At 41.9% G+C, this 16,263-nt stretch overlaps 1 protein-coding gene and 1 long non-coding RNA gene across 2 annotated transcripts in view; one reads left to right on the forward strand and one right to left on the reverse strand.

The window, feature by feature from the left end:
* The window catches only part of LOC133510561 (fibroblast growth factor 12), a 33,487-nt gene extending 24,466 nt beyond the window's left edge, over positions 1-9,021 (forward strand). The window contains exons 4-5 of the mRNA XM_061838610.1: positions 2,905-3,103; positions 5,226-9,021. Coding sequence (XP_061694594.1) covers positions 2,905-3,103; positions 5,226-5,341 — 315 coding nt within the window. The 3' untranslated portion in view covers positions 5,342-9,021. The remainder of the gene's footprint in view (positions 1-2,904; positions 3,104-5,225) is intronic.
* Positions 9,022-9,207: 186 nt separating this feature from the next.
* On the reverse strand, positions 9,208-11,279 carry LOC133510516 (uncharacterized). The gene is made up of 3 exons (XR_009797628.1): positions 11,132-11,279; positions 9,591-9,690; positions 9,208-9,504 (listed from the first exon to the last, which is right to left on the reverse strand). It is a non-coding gene; the product is annotated as an uncharacterized LOC133510516 (long non-coding RNA).
* Positions 11,280-16,263: the final 4,984 nt, after the last annotated feature.

A 16,263-nucleotide genomic window follows, 5' to 3' on the forward strand; every position in this document is an offset into this window, starting at 1 on the left:
GTTTAACGGTATCGGACAAAACTTGTGCTATAAGACGTATTTTCGAGTCGTCTCGAACCGACTTAAGCGTTGAGGAATGCTTTGCTTGACCGGCAGTATGGCCAGTCACATGACTTCGGTGGCGTAGGTGCACGAGCTCTATTTACACATTAGCACGTCAACAAGCTAATATGCTGAGATGCCAAGATGCTTAGATGCCGTAAAAAAGAAAACAAATACACATTAAATTCATATTACTTAAATAAATGACAAAACACCATAAATAATAAACACACCTCATTGACATTCTGACCAAACCGAGTTGACTTATTCTTCTTGCTTATTTTGCTATTCTTTCTAACTACCATTGAATCCTTGCCGCCGTTCTAACTCTAAGGTGTTGTAGACTGAAATAAACATCCTGAAATATAACAACATTGGTGAACAAAGTTCTGCTATATAAACATGAGATAACAAGAACAGAAATGCCTTTTAGTTCAAATAAATCAATAATCAATTAAATTAACTTAAGTTGTGTAGACTGTTTTCGACCCCATGACTACATCCGGGACACGCGGCCATGTTGAATGGGTTCACTCTGCGGCTTTTGCATTCAGATTGGAGTTACACAAATGTTCGTACGACTGTTAAAAGGAACGCATGACAGCTATAAAGACATTGGAAAGTTATCGGGGCTCATTGGATGTTGTTTCAAGAAACCGTTACGACAAAAAGTGTGCTTTGATTGTCAATATCGACCAATGTGCTTTGGAGAAACACTAATGGGCGTCAGTAATCTATCCAGACATCGTCAACTATCTCCTCTTCTCAACAAGCGCTTATACCGTGGACCAAGTAAAGCATTACAAAGGTCTGGAGCCCTACAACCAATTCATTTATGGCTGGGTTCGTCATGCAGCGGTAACCATTGTAACCAACCTGTGTCTCCACAGTGCTAAGGTTAGTTTACGGCACAATGCATTTTAAATATATACCGCGTGATTAGAGTTAGCGTCGTGTTAAATTATGTTAATTATACCAACGTAAGAGGTGTAGATGATTATTTCGTTTTTGTTACCGAGGGGGGGAGAGAGAGAGGTTCGACCGGGACGAGTCCCAAGTAGAGCCCACACCTCTTTCTCCAATTCCACGGCTACATTTTTAACTCAACTCACGAAACAGCTAGCGGTGTGGTGACTCGTTTTTGCAAACTCATTATAATAAAACAGAAAATACAGATTTTAGAGACATGCATTGCAATCACATGCGAGTATTATGTAGGCCCTTGGCCCAAAAGAATACTTCTCCTTCACAGAACTTAGCTATTGCTAAGTAGGTGTGAAATTCTAAAAGGTATCCAATACTTACCAAGAACAAAATGCTCCGAGCAAACTCGGACATGAGGGAATGACTTGGCTGCTAGATTGCCTCTGCTAATACAGGACAGCTACAGTTGTCGCCGTTTAATTGCTAATTGCTCCGCTTTCTCGCACTGGCTCTTGATCACAGCTGGCAGTCGAAAGAAAGTCCTTTATAGCGCACACTTTCGTTTGAGCAACCGATAACATAGCAGTGCCCCCCTCCCCCATTCATACGCCTTTCAGATATGTTTCCTGCTTAGTTACAGTTGGTTTACTCGAATTCACCCACCAAAATGGTGATCGCGTTCTAAACCGGAAGGTGTGTGACGTCAGTCGAAAACAGTCTATAAGTGCAATTGCCAACAGAACTCTCTTTTTAATGTTGTCCGTTGCCCCCCCCCCCCCCTTTTTTTTTTGTGGTAGTTGCCTCCTTCCTTGGGAATCCCACTGTTTCTCTGGTTTAGTTAAAAAATAATAATCATAAAAATACTGTGCCCCAACACAGCCCGGGTGTTCCCCGCCTCTTGGCAACATCAGCTGGCAATGTCTCCATGTTACGTGTCACCCTGATGACGATATGCAGTTCAGCCAATGGATGGATGGATGGAAATTTGGATACAAATGATCTTGATCTCGTTCTTTTAACGGAGATGTTTTGACTTTCTCCTCGGTTTAGTAGCTTGGGGGAAGCCATCATATTTATGGATAGAACAGATGACTGGAGTAGTCAAGCTGGGGTGAAGATCCCGATTGAGATACTGGAAACTGGGAAAAAGCAGAATTTTGAGGGCGTGGGAAAGCCGTAGCGATCGAGTAGAAAGGAGCAAGAGCTCCCGGGAGAAGGTGAAAGCCAAGATCTCCACGGTGTGAACCTTCGCCAAGGCGTCGTTAAAACGGATCGCGTTAATCAAACGGCTGCCTCGGTCCCGGTAAAAATTTGGACCCAGAACGTAGCACACGCTTTCTAGTTCCACAATGAAGATGCCGGCGTGGGCGGGAATGTGCGGTGGGGGTGAGCGGGACTTCACGCCAGGAGAAAAGCAAATGGACGGTAGAGTCGGTGTTCAGCGTGAGGATGACATGAATAAAGAGAGATGAATTAGAAACGCACGGCGGCTGCAACAACACAAGTGTCGCATCGAGTGGATCATTATTTCCTCCCACGCACTGTCAATGTAGCACACAGACAATCTCGCGTCCTTTCTCTCTTTCCCACCCCTCATCGATTTTATCCTCGACGCGCTGCTTTGATAATAACGTGGCGCCATTGCAAACCTGCAATTGCTGCACAGTTCGGTTCCTATTGGAATCGCTCGAGATGTGTGTTTGGGTGTGTACGGGTGGTGCTTTTACTGACCTTGCCAATGTTCACATGTTAGCGTTGGGAGTAAAAATGGCGGTTTTGTTAGCCTCAAATCTATTCAGTGCACTCTTCTTTTTTTTTACATTTATATTGTAATCAGTTCAGATCAGGGAGTGTGCAAGCTGAAGCCTTCAAAGAAGACAAACAGATTTATTTTTAAAAAAATGTATGCACATTACCAAACGTGCTCTCCTCTCACAGGAAATGTTCACGCCGGAGTGCAAGTTCAAGGAGTCGGTTTTTGAGAACTACTACGTCATCTACTCGTCCACCGTTTACCGACAGCAGGAGTCGGGCCGGGCCTGGTTCCTCGGCCTCACCAAGGAGGGACAAGTCATGAAAGGCAACCGGGTCAAGAAGACCAAGCCCTCGTCTCACTTTGTACCAAGACCCATTGAAGGTAACGCTCAGCCAAAACTGATTATTTGATATTTCTTTTTTTGACTCTTATGATAATATATAGTCTTGCGTGCACGCTACTTTAAAAGGTCCAACTGATAAAACAAGGGCGGCAGAACCCAATGTATTGCGATATCGATGTCACTTGGTTGAATTTTCCAAACGACTCGTGAATCACAATTGTTACACTTTGTATAATAAATGAAAAAATAGAGTCACTCATGGTGTAGTGGTACACATGCCTGACTTTGCTGCGGGCAGTGTGGGATCGATTCCCGCTCAGTGATGATGTTGATATCTATCCTGCGACTAACTGGTGACCAGTTCAGGGTGTAGTCCACCTTTTGCTCAAAGCTAGCTGGCTCTGGCTCTCCCGTGTTCCTTTTGAGGATAAGTGGCTTGGATAATGGATGAATGGATGGATAAATGAAAAATGCAATTATATATATATTTTTACATTATTGAACAGTTAAGAGAAGACACTGTCACATTTTGGCCAGCGCATGACAGCGGTCGTCTATTATTATTATTTTTTTTTTTTTATTTTAAAAGGGCTTACTTAAACCAGGATCCCTCGCTATAGCTTTGCCAAAGGTAGAATCCCACGTCTATTTTCTACTTGTTAGGGCCATAATTTCTTGCAGCCCAACTTGCCGCCTTTCTAGCCACCCTGCTGGGTACCTAACCTGCGGGCTACCGAACCATTCTCGTCATCTTTAATGCTGGGCAAACAATCTCAATGTGCTGCTGTCTCTCACTTATGGTGCTTCCATTTAACGCAGGTAGCTAAACAGAGCTAAGCTAATGGAAGGCTCCTTCAGTCGATATCTGTCTTATTCTATTTCTCTTTGTTAAACATATTTTACCTAGAGAACGGCAATCTTGGTTGAACTACTGTGCATACATGAGTAGAAACTATTCGTAGTCAGTCAAGGTGTCGACCATAAACCACCAAGTCAGCACTGATTGTTCGTAGCCTTATTAAAAACATATCAGGACTGGAAAAGATGAATGGCATTTCATTTCAATTCCATACAATCATCCATTTTCTCAGCCGCTTACCCTCGCGAGGGTCGCAGGATTGCTGGAGCCTATCCCACCTGTCAACGGGCAGGAGGCAGGGTACACCCTGAACTGGATGCCAGCCAATCGCAAGGCACATAAGACATAAGACAAACAGCTGGACTCACAATCCCACCTAGGCGCAATTTAGAGCCTCCAGTTAATGTTTTTGGGATGTGGGAGGAAACCGGACTGCCCGGAGAAAATCCACCCAGGCACAGGGAGAACATGTAAACTCCATAAAGGCAGATCAGGGATCAAACCCGGGACATCAGAGCTGTGAGGCCAATGCTTTCCAGCTGAGGCATTGTAGTGCCCTCATTTCAATTCAATGGGGAAAATTGATTTCAAATACTATTATTAAGAATTAGAATTTGTGTTTTTGATTTCTGTTATTTACCCAACAAATCGGAGGCCGAAGTGGATTTTGTTGTTGTTTCGCGATTCCACCACATGTCATCAGCAACCAAATTCGTCCCTTCGTCCTCTATTTAAAGTCTCGTAACAAATTACAAGAGAATAGATCATATCTATATCCTCGCCTACTGTTCTCTGCGGTGCTGGGAAGACCAATACAGTTTCTCCAGAAAACCAGAAAAATAACAACTGTAGAATATTGTGCCTTTACTGCCATTGATTATCCATCCGCGGCAGGTTCTGTATTATAATTCCCACATGCTGAATCTCGTCAGTCAAGTTGACGGAAAGAGAAATAATAAGAAAAAAAAAAAGTGGAATGAATCCGCTGACTCGGTTCGGTGTTTGTCTGAGACGGATAACGTGACAAATGTATTCGCAATCTCGCGTTTTGCAGGGTGCAGATATATAGTCAATGAATTGAATTCTCCAAAAAAGAAATGTAACCCTAAATCATCATTTGTATTATACGATCTTGTCTGTTGTACCGAGCTAGTTCCTAACCTAATTTGTGTTTCTATCTGCATTTCGTTCATCATTTCCTCCTCACCGTCTCCCCTTTCCCCCACGTTTCACTTCCACATTTTCACTTTCTAATTGCCCTCATCTCCTGCTCATCCTCCTCATTTCCTCCATCCCCTCAGTTTGTATGTACCGCGAGCCGTCGCTGCACGAGATCGAGGACAAGCATCGCTCCCGGAAGAGTTCAGGGACCCCCACCATGAACGGAGGCAAAGCGGTCCACCAAGACTCCTCATAGCAAAGAAAAGGAGGGCCTTCCGCCGAGGGGCGTGGCACGAACAATCCCCCACCCCCAATGTAAAGAAAAGGGAGGGGCCTTAGGAAAGTTCCCGCCTCCCTGCGAAAAACAACGTACGCGCCATCGCTTCCTCGCTGAAATAATCATGGCGACCGAGGAGGAACAAACTCTGAACTCTTGCCTGTGAAAACTTTTAGAAGAATTAATATGAAACAGAGGAAAACTATATATCTATATCTATATCAACCTTTTCAATCAGGACTCGACCGATATTTTATGCAAAAAAAGAGAAAAAGCTGTGACACACAATAGATCAGAGGTCTCTCCTCACACAAATATCTCTCATTAACATTTTATGCTGTGAAAAAAAAACAAGCTTTAATATGTGTTGACTTGTCATACATGCATATTTTTCCGCCCCGTAACGCTCTTTTGTGTTCGGTTTGCCGATGATAACTAGTCCTTCGGCGTACCGACGTGCTGTGAAGCTGACTATAACATTTCATTTTTTTCTTTTGCGGACCGTATGACATTTAAAGTTTCTTCATGGATTAATCTTGAATCACACGAGTTGCTCTGGCTGAATGTATTTGCTGATCTAGAAACAAGAGTGCTTGAGATGGTATGTCAGTAACTCACGCGTGTACTGTAAGGGGGACTACAGCACTGTCCGGCACGGGAAGCAATATAACGTTTTCTGAGAATAATAAACGGAATGGTGGAAACGGTGAGCGAGATCCTTCCACGTCCAAATGAGTCGCACAAAACCTCGCCTGGCTGCTCTGCGGTGTAAATCCTGTGTATTCCCCGTCCTCCAGTTAATGTGTCTAATGTTTGTCTCTTTAGTCCGTCCACTGGAGCGCTGGTTCCCAACCGTTATGGAGCCGAGGCACACATTTTACCGCAGAAAAAAAATCTCACGGTAAGCCACCGAACTAAAAGCAGAAGTAGTGAATCCCCCTTCAGAGCCACCTATAATAGCATGACAGGATATAATTAAGAAAAGCTCTACCCCGCCTACATACTTTAAACACACTTTTGAAAGTAACCTTTAGTACCTACTCTCAATTTCCCCCAAAACTCTCCAAATAGAGCATAGAGAGAAAGAGTCCATACTTCAAGCTGTTCTTTTGTCACTCCTGGTTGAAGTTCAGTTTCAGGCTGACATCGGAAATAAAAGAGAACTAAACATTGTACATTTAAACGCCAAAGTGTTCAACACATCTGTATAATTTAGTTGGAAAGGAGTTCGTTAGCTGAAGGCTGACGTATGGCTGGGTTGCACGTGACGTTCATCCGGGTACTTGACGGCGATTGTTGCAGACAAGCACTCAGCTGTCCGTCGTCATCATGCCAGATTTTTGTTGCGTCTGCGGATGTGGAAATCGCGGAAACAGAGACATTGGGAAGCGATTTTTCCGTGTTCCAAACATTAGATTGCATGAAGGAGAAGATACAATGGAGATGTCAAAAAAAAAACGGCAACAAAAGTGTCTTTCAAATATACGACGTGCAGATGTGAACGAAGCTCGAGTACACAACGCAAATGGTTATTTGAAAGTCTGTGTAAGTGGTAAGAATGTGTATTTGTAGTGTCCGTATATTGTACTTCAGGGAAGCCTTTCAGATCCTTTGAAAGTACGTCGTTGTGGAGAGTATACGAATCGATGTCTTCACAGAGTTTGATCTTCTGTACAAATCTAGCTTTGGGGACATCATTGAGTGAATTAAAGTAGGCAGAAAACATCCACCGCTCGCCGCTTACATATGGGTCTGTGGACGTTGACATGGTGATTTCTCTGCAATGCCTAGCTTGTCTGTAGAAATGGCGGCGATTATTGCAACCCAAGGATAATGTGAAAAACATAGACAGGTTCAGGGAAATTAGCAAATATGTCACAGTAGTTTTAAACAACGGAACTACTGCAACTTGAGCACAAACGGAGAGGCAAAACATGCAAACAGAATACACAACAATAGTGAACAGTATGTCCTCTGTTGAAACGTCGCAGTTCGGGATTCGTGTATTTGCGTTGATGTGAGTTTTGGGGCGGAATTTAACCTCGCGTTATTTGCGGGTATGCATGTAACGTTGCAGGTGTGCAACTCTAAATTTGGACTTTGGACTGGAGCATCTTTCTGGCATCGCAGAAACACGGGTTTATCGTAGCCTATGCCATCTAGTGGAAGATCATTGAATTATTCTACCGGTCAAGTGAATAAATGAGAATCTTTGGATGGATTAAGCGAAGAAACTATATTTTCACAAGAATTGGAAATCGCAGTTTTGTAGTCAAACGTTTACCGTGGTGGCGGGGGTACGAGGCCAAGCATCGGCACTGCATGATTGCTCAAGGTGGGAGTTATGAAATGGAAAAAAAAAAAGTTCTGTTGAAAAATGAATAAAGTGTATTTTTACAAGCATTAAATTGCAATATCACACCTGCATGGAGGATCAAATCAACTTAAATTTGACTTTTACGTTTCTGTGTAATTCTGCAATCACATCATTTATTCTCGTGACCTTTCTGTCTTTTACATCTTGTAGAATTACAGTGCAACTTTTGTTTTTAATAAGACTGCAACTTTCTTGGATAAATGTCACTTTATTTTCATAACTTTGTAATTCTTTTTGTTTGGATTTTCACTATCATTTGCAAATTCAGTCACCATGCCAACGCTTTTATTTGCGCAAACAACACGACTTTGAGCTTGTAATATGACTGACATTATTTGGGAATTTTTCGAAAATACCACCATGTTATTTTCTTGTAAAAATAAGTATTTGTGGGTGGGCTGGCTGACTCCAAAATTTCAGTAATCCAGCCGAGATGTGATCAGGACCAGGCCTACTGCTAAATGCAAGAAAAAAAAATACCAAAGTAACTATTAGACAATGTGTACGTTTTGCTTAAATTGAGGAATTTCTCGAAATACAAACTCTAATGGAATGTACTGCGTTGAAGTAATTGTGTTTGTTTTTTTTGTTTTTTGTTTTTTACCCTTGCACGTTGGCCGTATTTGTGGCAGTTATTTTCTTGCAGGGGTTTGACGATTTTCTGTTTGAGTAGCAGTTATATTTTTCAGTCTGATCACAATATAGTGTTCACTTTTTTGTACGATTCCCTACTAAATTCTCGCGAGAAGAATCCGACACCTAATTGCGCAAACAGTATGTAAGTACACAGTCGGTCATTCAGGATGTGTGGGAGGGTTTATACCGCTATGTGGTCAATTAAATGCACGTCTATGGTACCTTGCGGCATAATAGCAACACGGGAATGATGTCAGACAGAACAGTGGCAAGACCAGCATATAGATATATATATGAATATACGTTTATCTTTTATACAGAGGTTTATATTGGTGCAAATGTAAACTCAAAGTGATGCATGACATTGGATGTATTAATTGTTGATGGCAGATTGAGAATATTCGTAAGGGGACAAAAAATATAACAATTTGTTGACGACCGAAAAGGTTTTCATTGTACGTGATTTTAATGAGTTCTTTTTGTCTGTAGACGGTTTCACTGCATCGGAACACACTCCCGTATATGCACTATGGATTGTGGGGGGGGAAAAAATAATAAATGATGCATTGATGATGATGAAAAAAAAACCCAACAACAATCTGAATGAAGTTAGTGATTGTTTGATAATAAAGATGATGTTACCAAAGCCACCGTGTGATTTATTTGTTGCAAATCACGGCCGGCAGTTGTGTTGCGTCTCTGGTTGTCGGACTACATCCGTCAACACTCCCCCCCCCCCCAAAAAAAAAAATCCAATCCCCTTTTTCCTCCGCTATCAATTCACTCGGAGTGATTTACAGTCTCGCTATCCTCTTAAATACGTCGTGTCATTTTGGGACGGCGCTCCTTCGCCCTGAATTCTCCCGTTGTCATGGAAACAGACCTTCCATGCCGACTGCAACGACAATGAGGGGGTAGTGGGGGATGAGGAGGAGGGTGAAGGCTGGCCTGACTTTCAGGACATGCTGTTGTCTTCTGCACAATGGCTGCAGCACACAGAAAAGGGGCAAACAGAACGAGAACAACGTCCAGTCTTGTGTGAAAATGTGGCGGGTCGTCTGTTTGGTGCTGCTGCAGACCGCCAATCCAAAATGATACATAACAGCGTCGACTGTGCCAAGTACGTCATCTGGAGCAGTCGAGAAAAACAGATGTGAATAAATTACCGGCGACGCGGATGATTAAATGTATTCAACGGTGCGGATATCTACGGACTTGTTTTTGCGAGTTGAAGTTGACCGTAACAAGTTTTACTCCGGCCAGACAAGCAGAGGACGGGTAAGCACGGATGACATCAAAGGTCAGACGAACGACCCTGTGAGGAATAATTTCAAATTTGGTTAATGAAACAGTCCCATTGCTAATATCATTTCAGTTACATAAGGCCAGCGCTATTGATTCTGGAAGTCTGGTCAGATTAGATTAACATGGCGGCATATGCGGTAGAGACTCGGTTCTGATCGAAGTCGATTAATCGCCAGACACGTGGTTTGGCAGCATGGACACGTTGGTAAAATCAATAAGAAGCTTAGATCTGATTGGACCGCAACAACAATAACAAAAAAAACACAAATTAAGGGTTGAATAGATTTGTTGATTATTTGACGTCTCTCAATGAAGGTGAGAATTTGAAATCGATTAATCGCTAATCGAAAACTAACTGTTGTGCCTCAACCATATGGAAAGGATGAATTCATACAATTTAACAGAACAAATTTCAGAATTGTAGTTGAAAATGGTCTTTCACTTCTGGAGTCTGTCGGGAGTCACCTACACTGTGTACAGCAACAACTGACTGCCTGTTGTCTCCCCCTCCCCAATAAAATAAAGTTATTTATTTTCATTGTCAGCAGTTTGCGGAGGAAGTTGTGCGGTAGATAAATAAAATGACTCCTCGACGACGGGCAATAAATGGCGTGGCAGATACGACCTCATAAAGCTGCCCCCTGACCTACAAAAAAAAAGACTGGGTAGCCCATCCACATCGAGCGGTAGGTCGATTGGTTGAAGCCACTAGGCCGCCATCTTGGTACTCCCAAAACGTGTGGAGGACATGGTTTACAGGTTGGACATGGTTTACAGGTTGGATCATGGCGGGGTTTTTCCTCAAAATTTGGCATGAAGAATTAAAACTGGTTGTGTGAGCTTTACATTTTTTCAGTTCTGGTAACATGAAGGATTTTTAATTCGACTTGTTAAGCCAAAAAAGGCTAAATTCAAATGAAAGACATAGAACACTGTGACTACCAAGAAATCTCGCATATGACCTGGGGGCCGATTTCTGTGACATGTTAACTTTTCCCCAAATATGCTGTGAAACACAATGATCATAACATCTCAAAAAACTAAGCATTTTTTTTATCGTAAAAACATTAAATTTAAGTCAATCAGTTCGATATATTTTTGGAAATATGGGAAAATACATGCTAAACGCATTCTTCATTTGTTGTCTCTGCAACGTCCCATTTCAGACAGAAAACTTCAACTTGTTTCCTCGCATTTGAAAATCAAATTCATTTTGCAGAGGTCTGTATTATGAAATTCATAAAAAAAAAATCACAGAAAATGTGTTTTCTTGCTTATCCACTGATGAAGTTTGGGAAAATATTTCGGCCTATAAAAGTGAAGCGGAGAGGGAACAGTGAACAACAACAACTGTAAACAAAACTTTGTTCAAGTGAATTAAACTCATCAGAAAATAAGAAACCCTTTACAAACAAACTTTAACAGTGTCAAAGTAAATCTTTCTAACTTACCTGTGGAATATTTTCTCACAACCACAAAACTGGCGATTAACGTGCAGCTCGGCATGGCTGTTTTGGGATAATCAAGATGCCGGATGGCGACTTCAGTTTTGGTGCCCAGTCTTTTTTTTTTTTTTTTTTTTTTGAAAAGTGAAGCTGCCAAGGCCCCCGTGGTGTGTTTGAGGTCGTCGCCATGGCGATGATATGCCATCCTCTTGTTGCCTTCACGTCTTCTCTGCTGTGCCGCCCCCATGGGAACTCCTCCCGTTTCCTCCTCATTCTATTCATTAAAAATAATTGGCCTGCGCTCAATTAAAGATAACTGGCGCTTCTTTGATGTGCTGCGCTTTGGAACTGCATTTATTTGGCACGGAATATGGGAAAGTATTGTAATTTGTTTACTTCCGCATGTAGGGCAGCTGCACGAGAGGGATGCGTCTGGGTTTGCGTGCGCTCGCCCAAAAATTGTAATGTACTTCCTGTGCATTTAAATGTTTTTATTTGCAATTCTTCAGTTCTGGATTCGAATCTCCATGCTGACATTTTTGTGTGGACTTTAAATGTTCTACACACACTTGTGTTGGCTGCTCCTCAAGAATTCCCCACTTGTTTGGATGGGGTGACATTAAAGGTGCACATACACGAAAAGCATAATTTTTAGTATGTTTTTAATTAAAAAAAAAAAAAAGGCAGTCGGAATGGACCCAGCCGTTTTTTCACCACAAAACATGATTTTGATGTATATGGCTTTTTGTAAATCCCACCATGAAAATCCTCTCGAGGGATTTGTTTTTGTGAAGAAGGAGGAAGTGACGTTATCAGCAGGAGCGCACTCAGGTGGTCTCGTATGTTTCTGCTAGTTTTACCTGCTGGAAGCTAACTCGTTGTTCCTTCGTGTTAGTCAAAATTCCAGCTCGTTCTAATGCTGGATATTGCTTGAACACTCGGAAGGATGGATTCACTCTTCGTACTTTTTCAAAAGATATGATTTGTCGTAAAAAATGGATTGCAAAGGACGAGAGCTTCGTGGGTTCCAAATGACAGGTAGGTGTGTTAGAGGTACTAAAAAAAAATAACTGGGGACTGGGGACGGGACGTAATCCATCTTTCAGCGAGCGACCGGTGGCCAGCTGGCCGGTTGCTTCCTCGCGAGGGGACTCAGGGAGTCCGTTGTTGGTTAGAAGTGATCCATATATCATCTAAATATGGCTCAAAACGATAGGGTAATATTGCCCCGGTCACTTCACTCGACTGTGAGATGTTCTCTTCTTCGAAAAGAGCTTCCGTGTCAGAAGGGGCGTCGGAAAAATCCGAAAATCTGTTGTTCTTCTCACATAGCAGGTGCCGCTCCATGTTTTCAATGGTGAATGTCCCAGTGTGACATCTGCTGATGATGTTGCAGACATTATGGCTACCACTTGGATGTCGAGTGAGACTTCTGCAACTTTGCGCATGGACGACACACTCGCCGCTCATATTTATTTTTTCATAAGTACAGTACATATTTTTCATTACAATATCTATTTTAGAATGCTTCTAGGCATGTCACTTGGGCTTTAAAGATATCATGCATCCGATAAAGATCAGTGATACCATTGCCACTGACTGATTGCAGGAAATCGAGTTCTGGCTCGAGTAATGATGGCTTAAACGAGGCAAAAAAATTGAAGTTGAAATTTCTCCAGACGTGTCCTCATTTGCACACTCTTGCCCACTTCCCTGCCCTTGAGTCAACTTGCTTATTGTTTGCCTTCCCTCCATCATGACGAACCTCCACAGCACTCCCGTTTGCATACTGGCAAACGGACCCGTCGGCTTACAAGGGACTCGTGCACACATCCGCCGACTGCCGACACCCACAAGATCTCACCTCCGCACGTGTTTGTCTTACCAAAGCAGCTCTGCGTGGGTGTAGTAGCAGTATAAAAAAGGGGTCCCTGCTACAAAGGGAGGTCTATTATGTCCACATACAATTTATTTTCCAACTCCTCTTCCCACTTTCTGCAGCTAAAACTCTCATTTCTCTCATTTGGAATCTGATTAGCACTCCCCAAAAACAAAGCTTCCATAAAGCTTCTGGATTCAAAATTTTAAATCTTTGTGATGATGAACACTGAGTCTTTGAGGTAAAATATTAATCACCTGATTGAGAGGAAAAAGTCAATGAATATTTGTACAATATACACTGAGAGATTTTTTTTTTTTAATTGTGGCAAAAATGTTACATTTTCTGATATCTGTGATCTGATATCTGATATCATGAATATGACAGAGTGATTGATACGAGCAAAATAAATTAGGTTCTGGGACCGCAATGCAGCTGCGTGGTTAGCAGGCAGTCCAGGATTTCCAGAAGAAGATCCTGCATCCTGCTCTGCGGACTGGAGGACTCTCTCTCCTTTCCTTCTTCTTCTCCTCCACCACCTCAATCATCTCTCCGGGTTCTTCCGGCACTATTTCGTCGTCCCATTTGAAGAGTTTGTACAGCAACCGGATCACGTTCTGTTTGTCCAGCAGCTCCTAAAAAGTAAGGGAAAAAAGAGAAGAATCGTGTTTATTATTTGGAATTCTGAAAGCAATCCATTAGTTTGATTTTAATTCAAGTAACAAGGTATATTACTGAAATAAATGTTTGAATCGGATAAATGCAACTGTGTTGTACATACAAGTTAAATTCAACTGATGTGAAAACAAAAAACAAAAAGTTAAGGCAATGTAACATTCTGCAGTGGTTCTTTCCATATGGTTACAGAACAAAAATTTACATACATGTGCATACTTATATAAACACGTCAAAGTCATAGCTGTTCATCTTTTTAAAACTGCTAATGTTTAGCCATTACTTATGCAGTGTAAGTAAAATACTACTGTACTACTACTAATATAGATTTTCATATCCTCAGTCCTATCATCAAATAATTCAGATTAAATGTAAACAACAATTAGCTAATTGAAATAAAATCATTACAAATTGATTGCTCTTAAACTTTTATTCCCTCTCATTTAATAATTTTTGGAATATCTCTCAGGAATATTTTGTTGTTGCGGTGAAAAATATTGAATGTGTTTGCAATTGTAAGACTAATTTTCTCAGGAAATTCAAACTTGGCGGCCACTCTAACTTTACAGTGCGGTTTCAAAACTTATGCACAACGCGAGCGGGGACTGAAATGTAAAGTCTGCGATATCTAATCGGCAATTTCACAGATGAGCGACTCTGACGGTATCAGTGCCAAAAATCTGACAGGTGAGTCTGACACTGTGTCAGAACTTGGAGAAGAAGAAAAAAAAAGAAAGGAAAGTGAACAGATCAAGATTGCATCATATAAATAAATATACAGTACATACATATAATTTATTTATATATATTGTGGTCCAAACAGGTATAAGTAGTGGAATGGAGTCCATCTTACCTGGTTATTTTGTATTTGTGTGAGCCACGGTATGCCCTCTCCAAGTTTCAGGTCTTTCAATTCGCTTTCTGTCTTTCCAGAGGCAAGCAATGCCGAGCAAAAAAATGCCAAAATGCAAAATGAGCACGCCATTTTACCCTGCCTTGTAGCGTATTTCTGGAGTCAACGTGCGCCTTCGCCGGGCAACAATGTCTGCCTTTAAGGTGGCCTAATAGGGTGGAGGTCACTTGCGTGTGAAAAGATGTCGGGAGGTCGCCATCCTTATAAACACTCCGTAAAAGTGACTCATGTATGACACAAATTATAACGGCATGGCATTGATGTGAGGAAACAATGACGCCATCAGACTCGCCGGTGTCGTTAAGTCAGACCGGAACACAAAACACAACACTGTGGGACATCCGAAGGCCGTAAAGGTAATTTGTTCCATGCCGGTGAGTTTTTAGTGTCAACCTCTAATGAGATTTCTGCTCTGCTTAACAGGGGCTGAAATGAATACATACTCGTCACTGTTTACGATTTTTATGGCCACATGTTAAAGTAGGGGGGTGGGGGGTGTTGACCCAAGTTTATTGAAACTCAAAGCTACCGGAGACATTTTTTTTGTTTTTTTGGGGTGTGCCAAACATAACTTTTGGAACTCCTACATGTACTGTATGTCCAACAAGTTGGTTTTGTAGAATCAGAACAAATTTCCCAATTACACGGTGAAAAACATGTTTGAGTCTGATGAAATCTGTATTCACCACAGAATCCTAAAAAAAAAAAAAAATTAAAAAAATAGACACTTCACAAGTACTGTATATGGCCTGCCCAGGAGCAAAAAACCCAATTACACACCACTTTTGTTTTCACTGTTGTTTTATAATACAATGCATAGGCTTGGAGTGGATTACAGAACGCATGTACTGTATGTGGATTATACTGCCCTTGAGCGGCATCAATCTTTCAACCAATGCCTCTGCTAACGCAATTAGAAAAGAGTAGCATCCTCCTCCAGTTACCTAAACAATTAATAAGCGCAATGTGGTGAGTCGAATAATCCCGTTGTGAAGGCCAAACACTTTGGAGCTGACAACAGTGTGCACTCGTCCGCGTTGTTTAATTCAAGGTGGCATCCGTCTGCGGATCGACTGCTTGGGATGCAGCTCAACTTCTTCCTCGTGTCAAGATGCAGTTTTAGGTGGCATTAATGACTGATGGGAAGTGGGGAAATCCCACATGCTCAATCCGTCCATTTTCTATGCCGCTTATCTTGTTGAGGGCGGAAGGGAACTCGAGCATATGGCAGCTGACTGCAGGCAAATGGGAAGCTTCACCTGAGACTAGGCAGCAGTCAATCCCGGGGTACATATAGAGACAGATGACCATTCACAGAGGCATTGAGTGGGAACTGAACCCACACTGATTACATGGAACTTAGGTGAGTGAACCACCACAGCAGCAATGAGACTTGTAGTTGAACATTAAAAAACATGGCCTCTATTTGGTTTTGGAAGAGAATTTGGCAACTCGGCAGAAAAAAACAGTGACGCCTTGAGATACAACTCGACTTAAAACGTTTCGACAGATATGAGGTGTGGTTTGACTGATATTTTGCTTTGACTTGCAAGGACACACTTGAGATGTGACCGCTGTATTGTGGTAGTAAACTCAACTCATTTTGTAGTAAGCAGTCCTTTGACATCAAGATGTTCAAATCTACTCTCAGTTGAAGTTCACTGTCAAGCT

Source organism: Syngnathoides biaculeatus, chromosome 13, assembly GCF_019802595.1.
Source record: "Syngnathoides biaculeatus isolate LvHL_M chromosome 13, ASM1980259v1, whole genome shotgun sequence".
NCBI classification, from domain to species: Eukaryota; Metazoa; Chordata; class Actinopteri; order Syngnathiformes; family Syngnathidae; genus Syngnathoides; species Syngnathoides biaculeatus.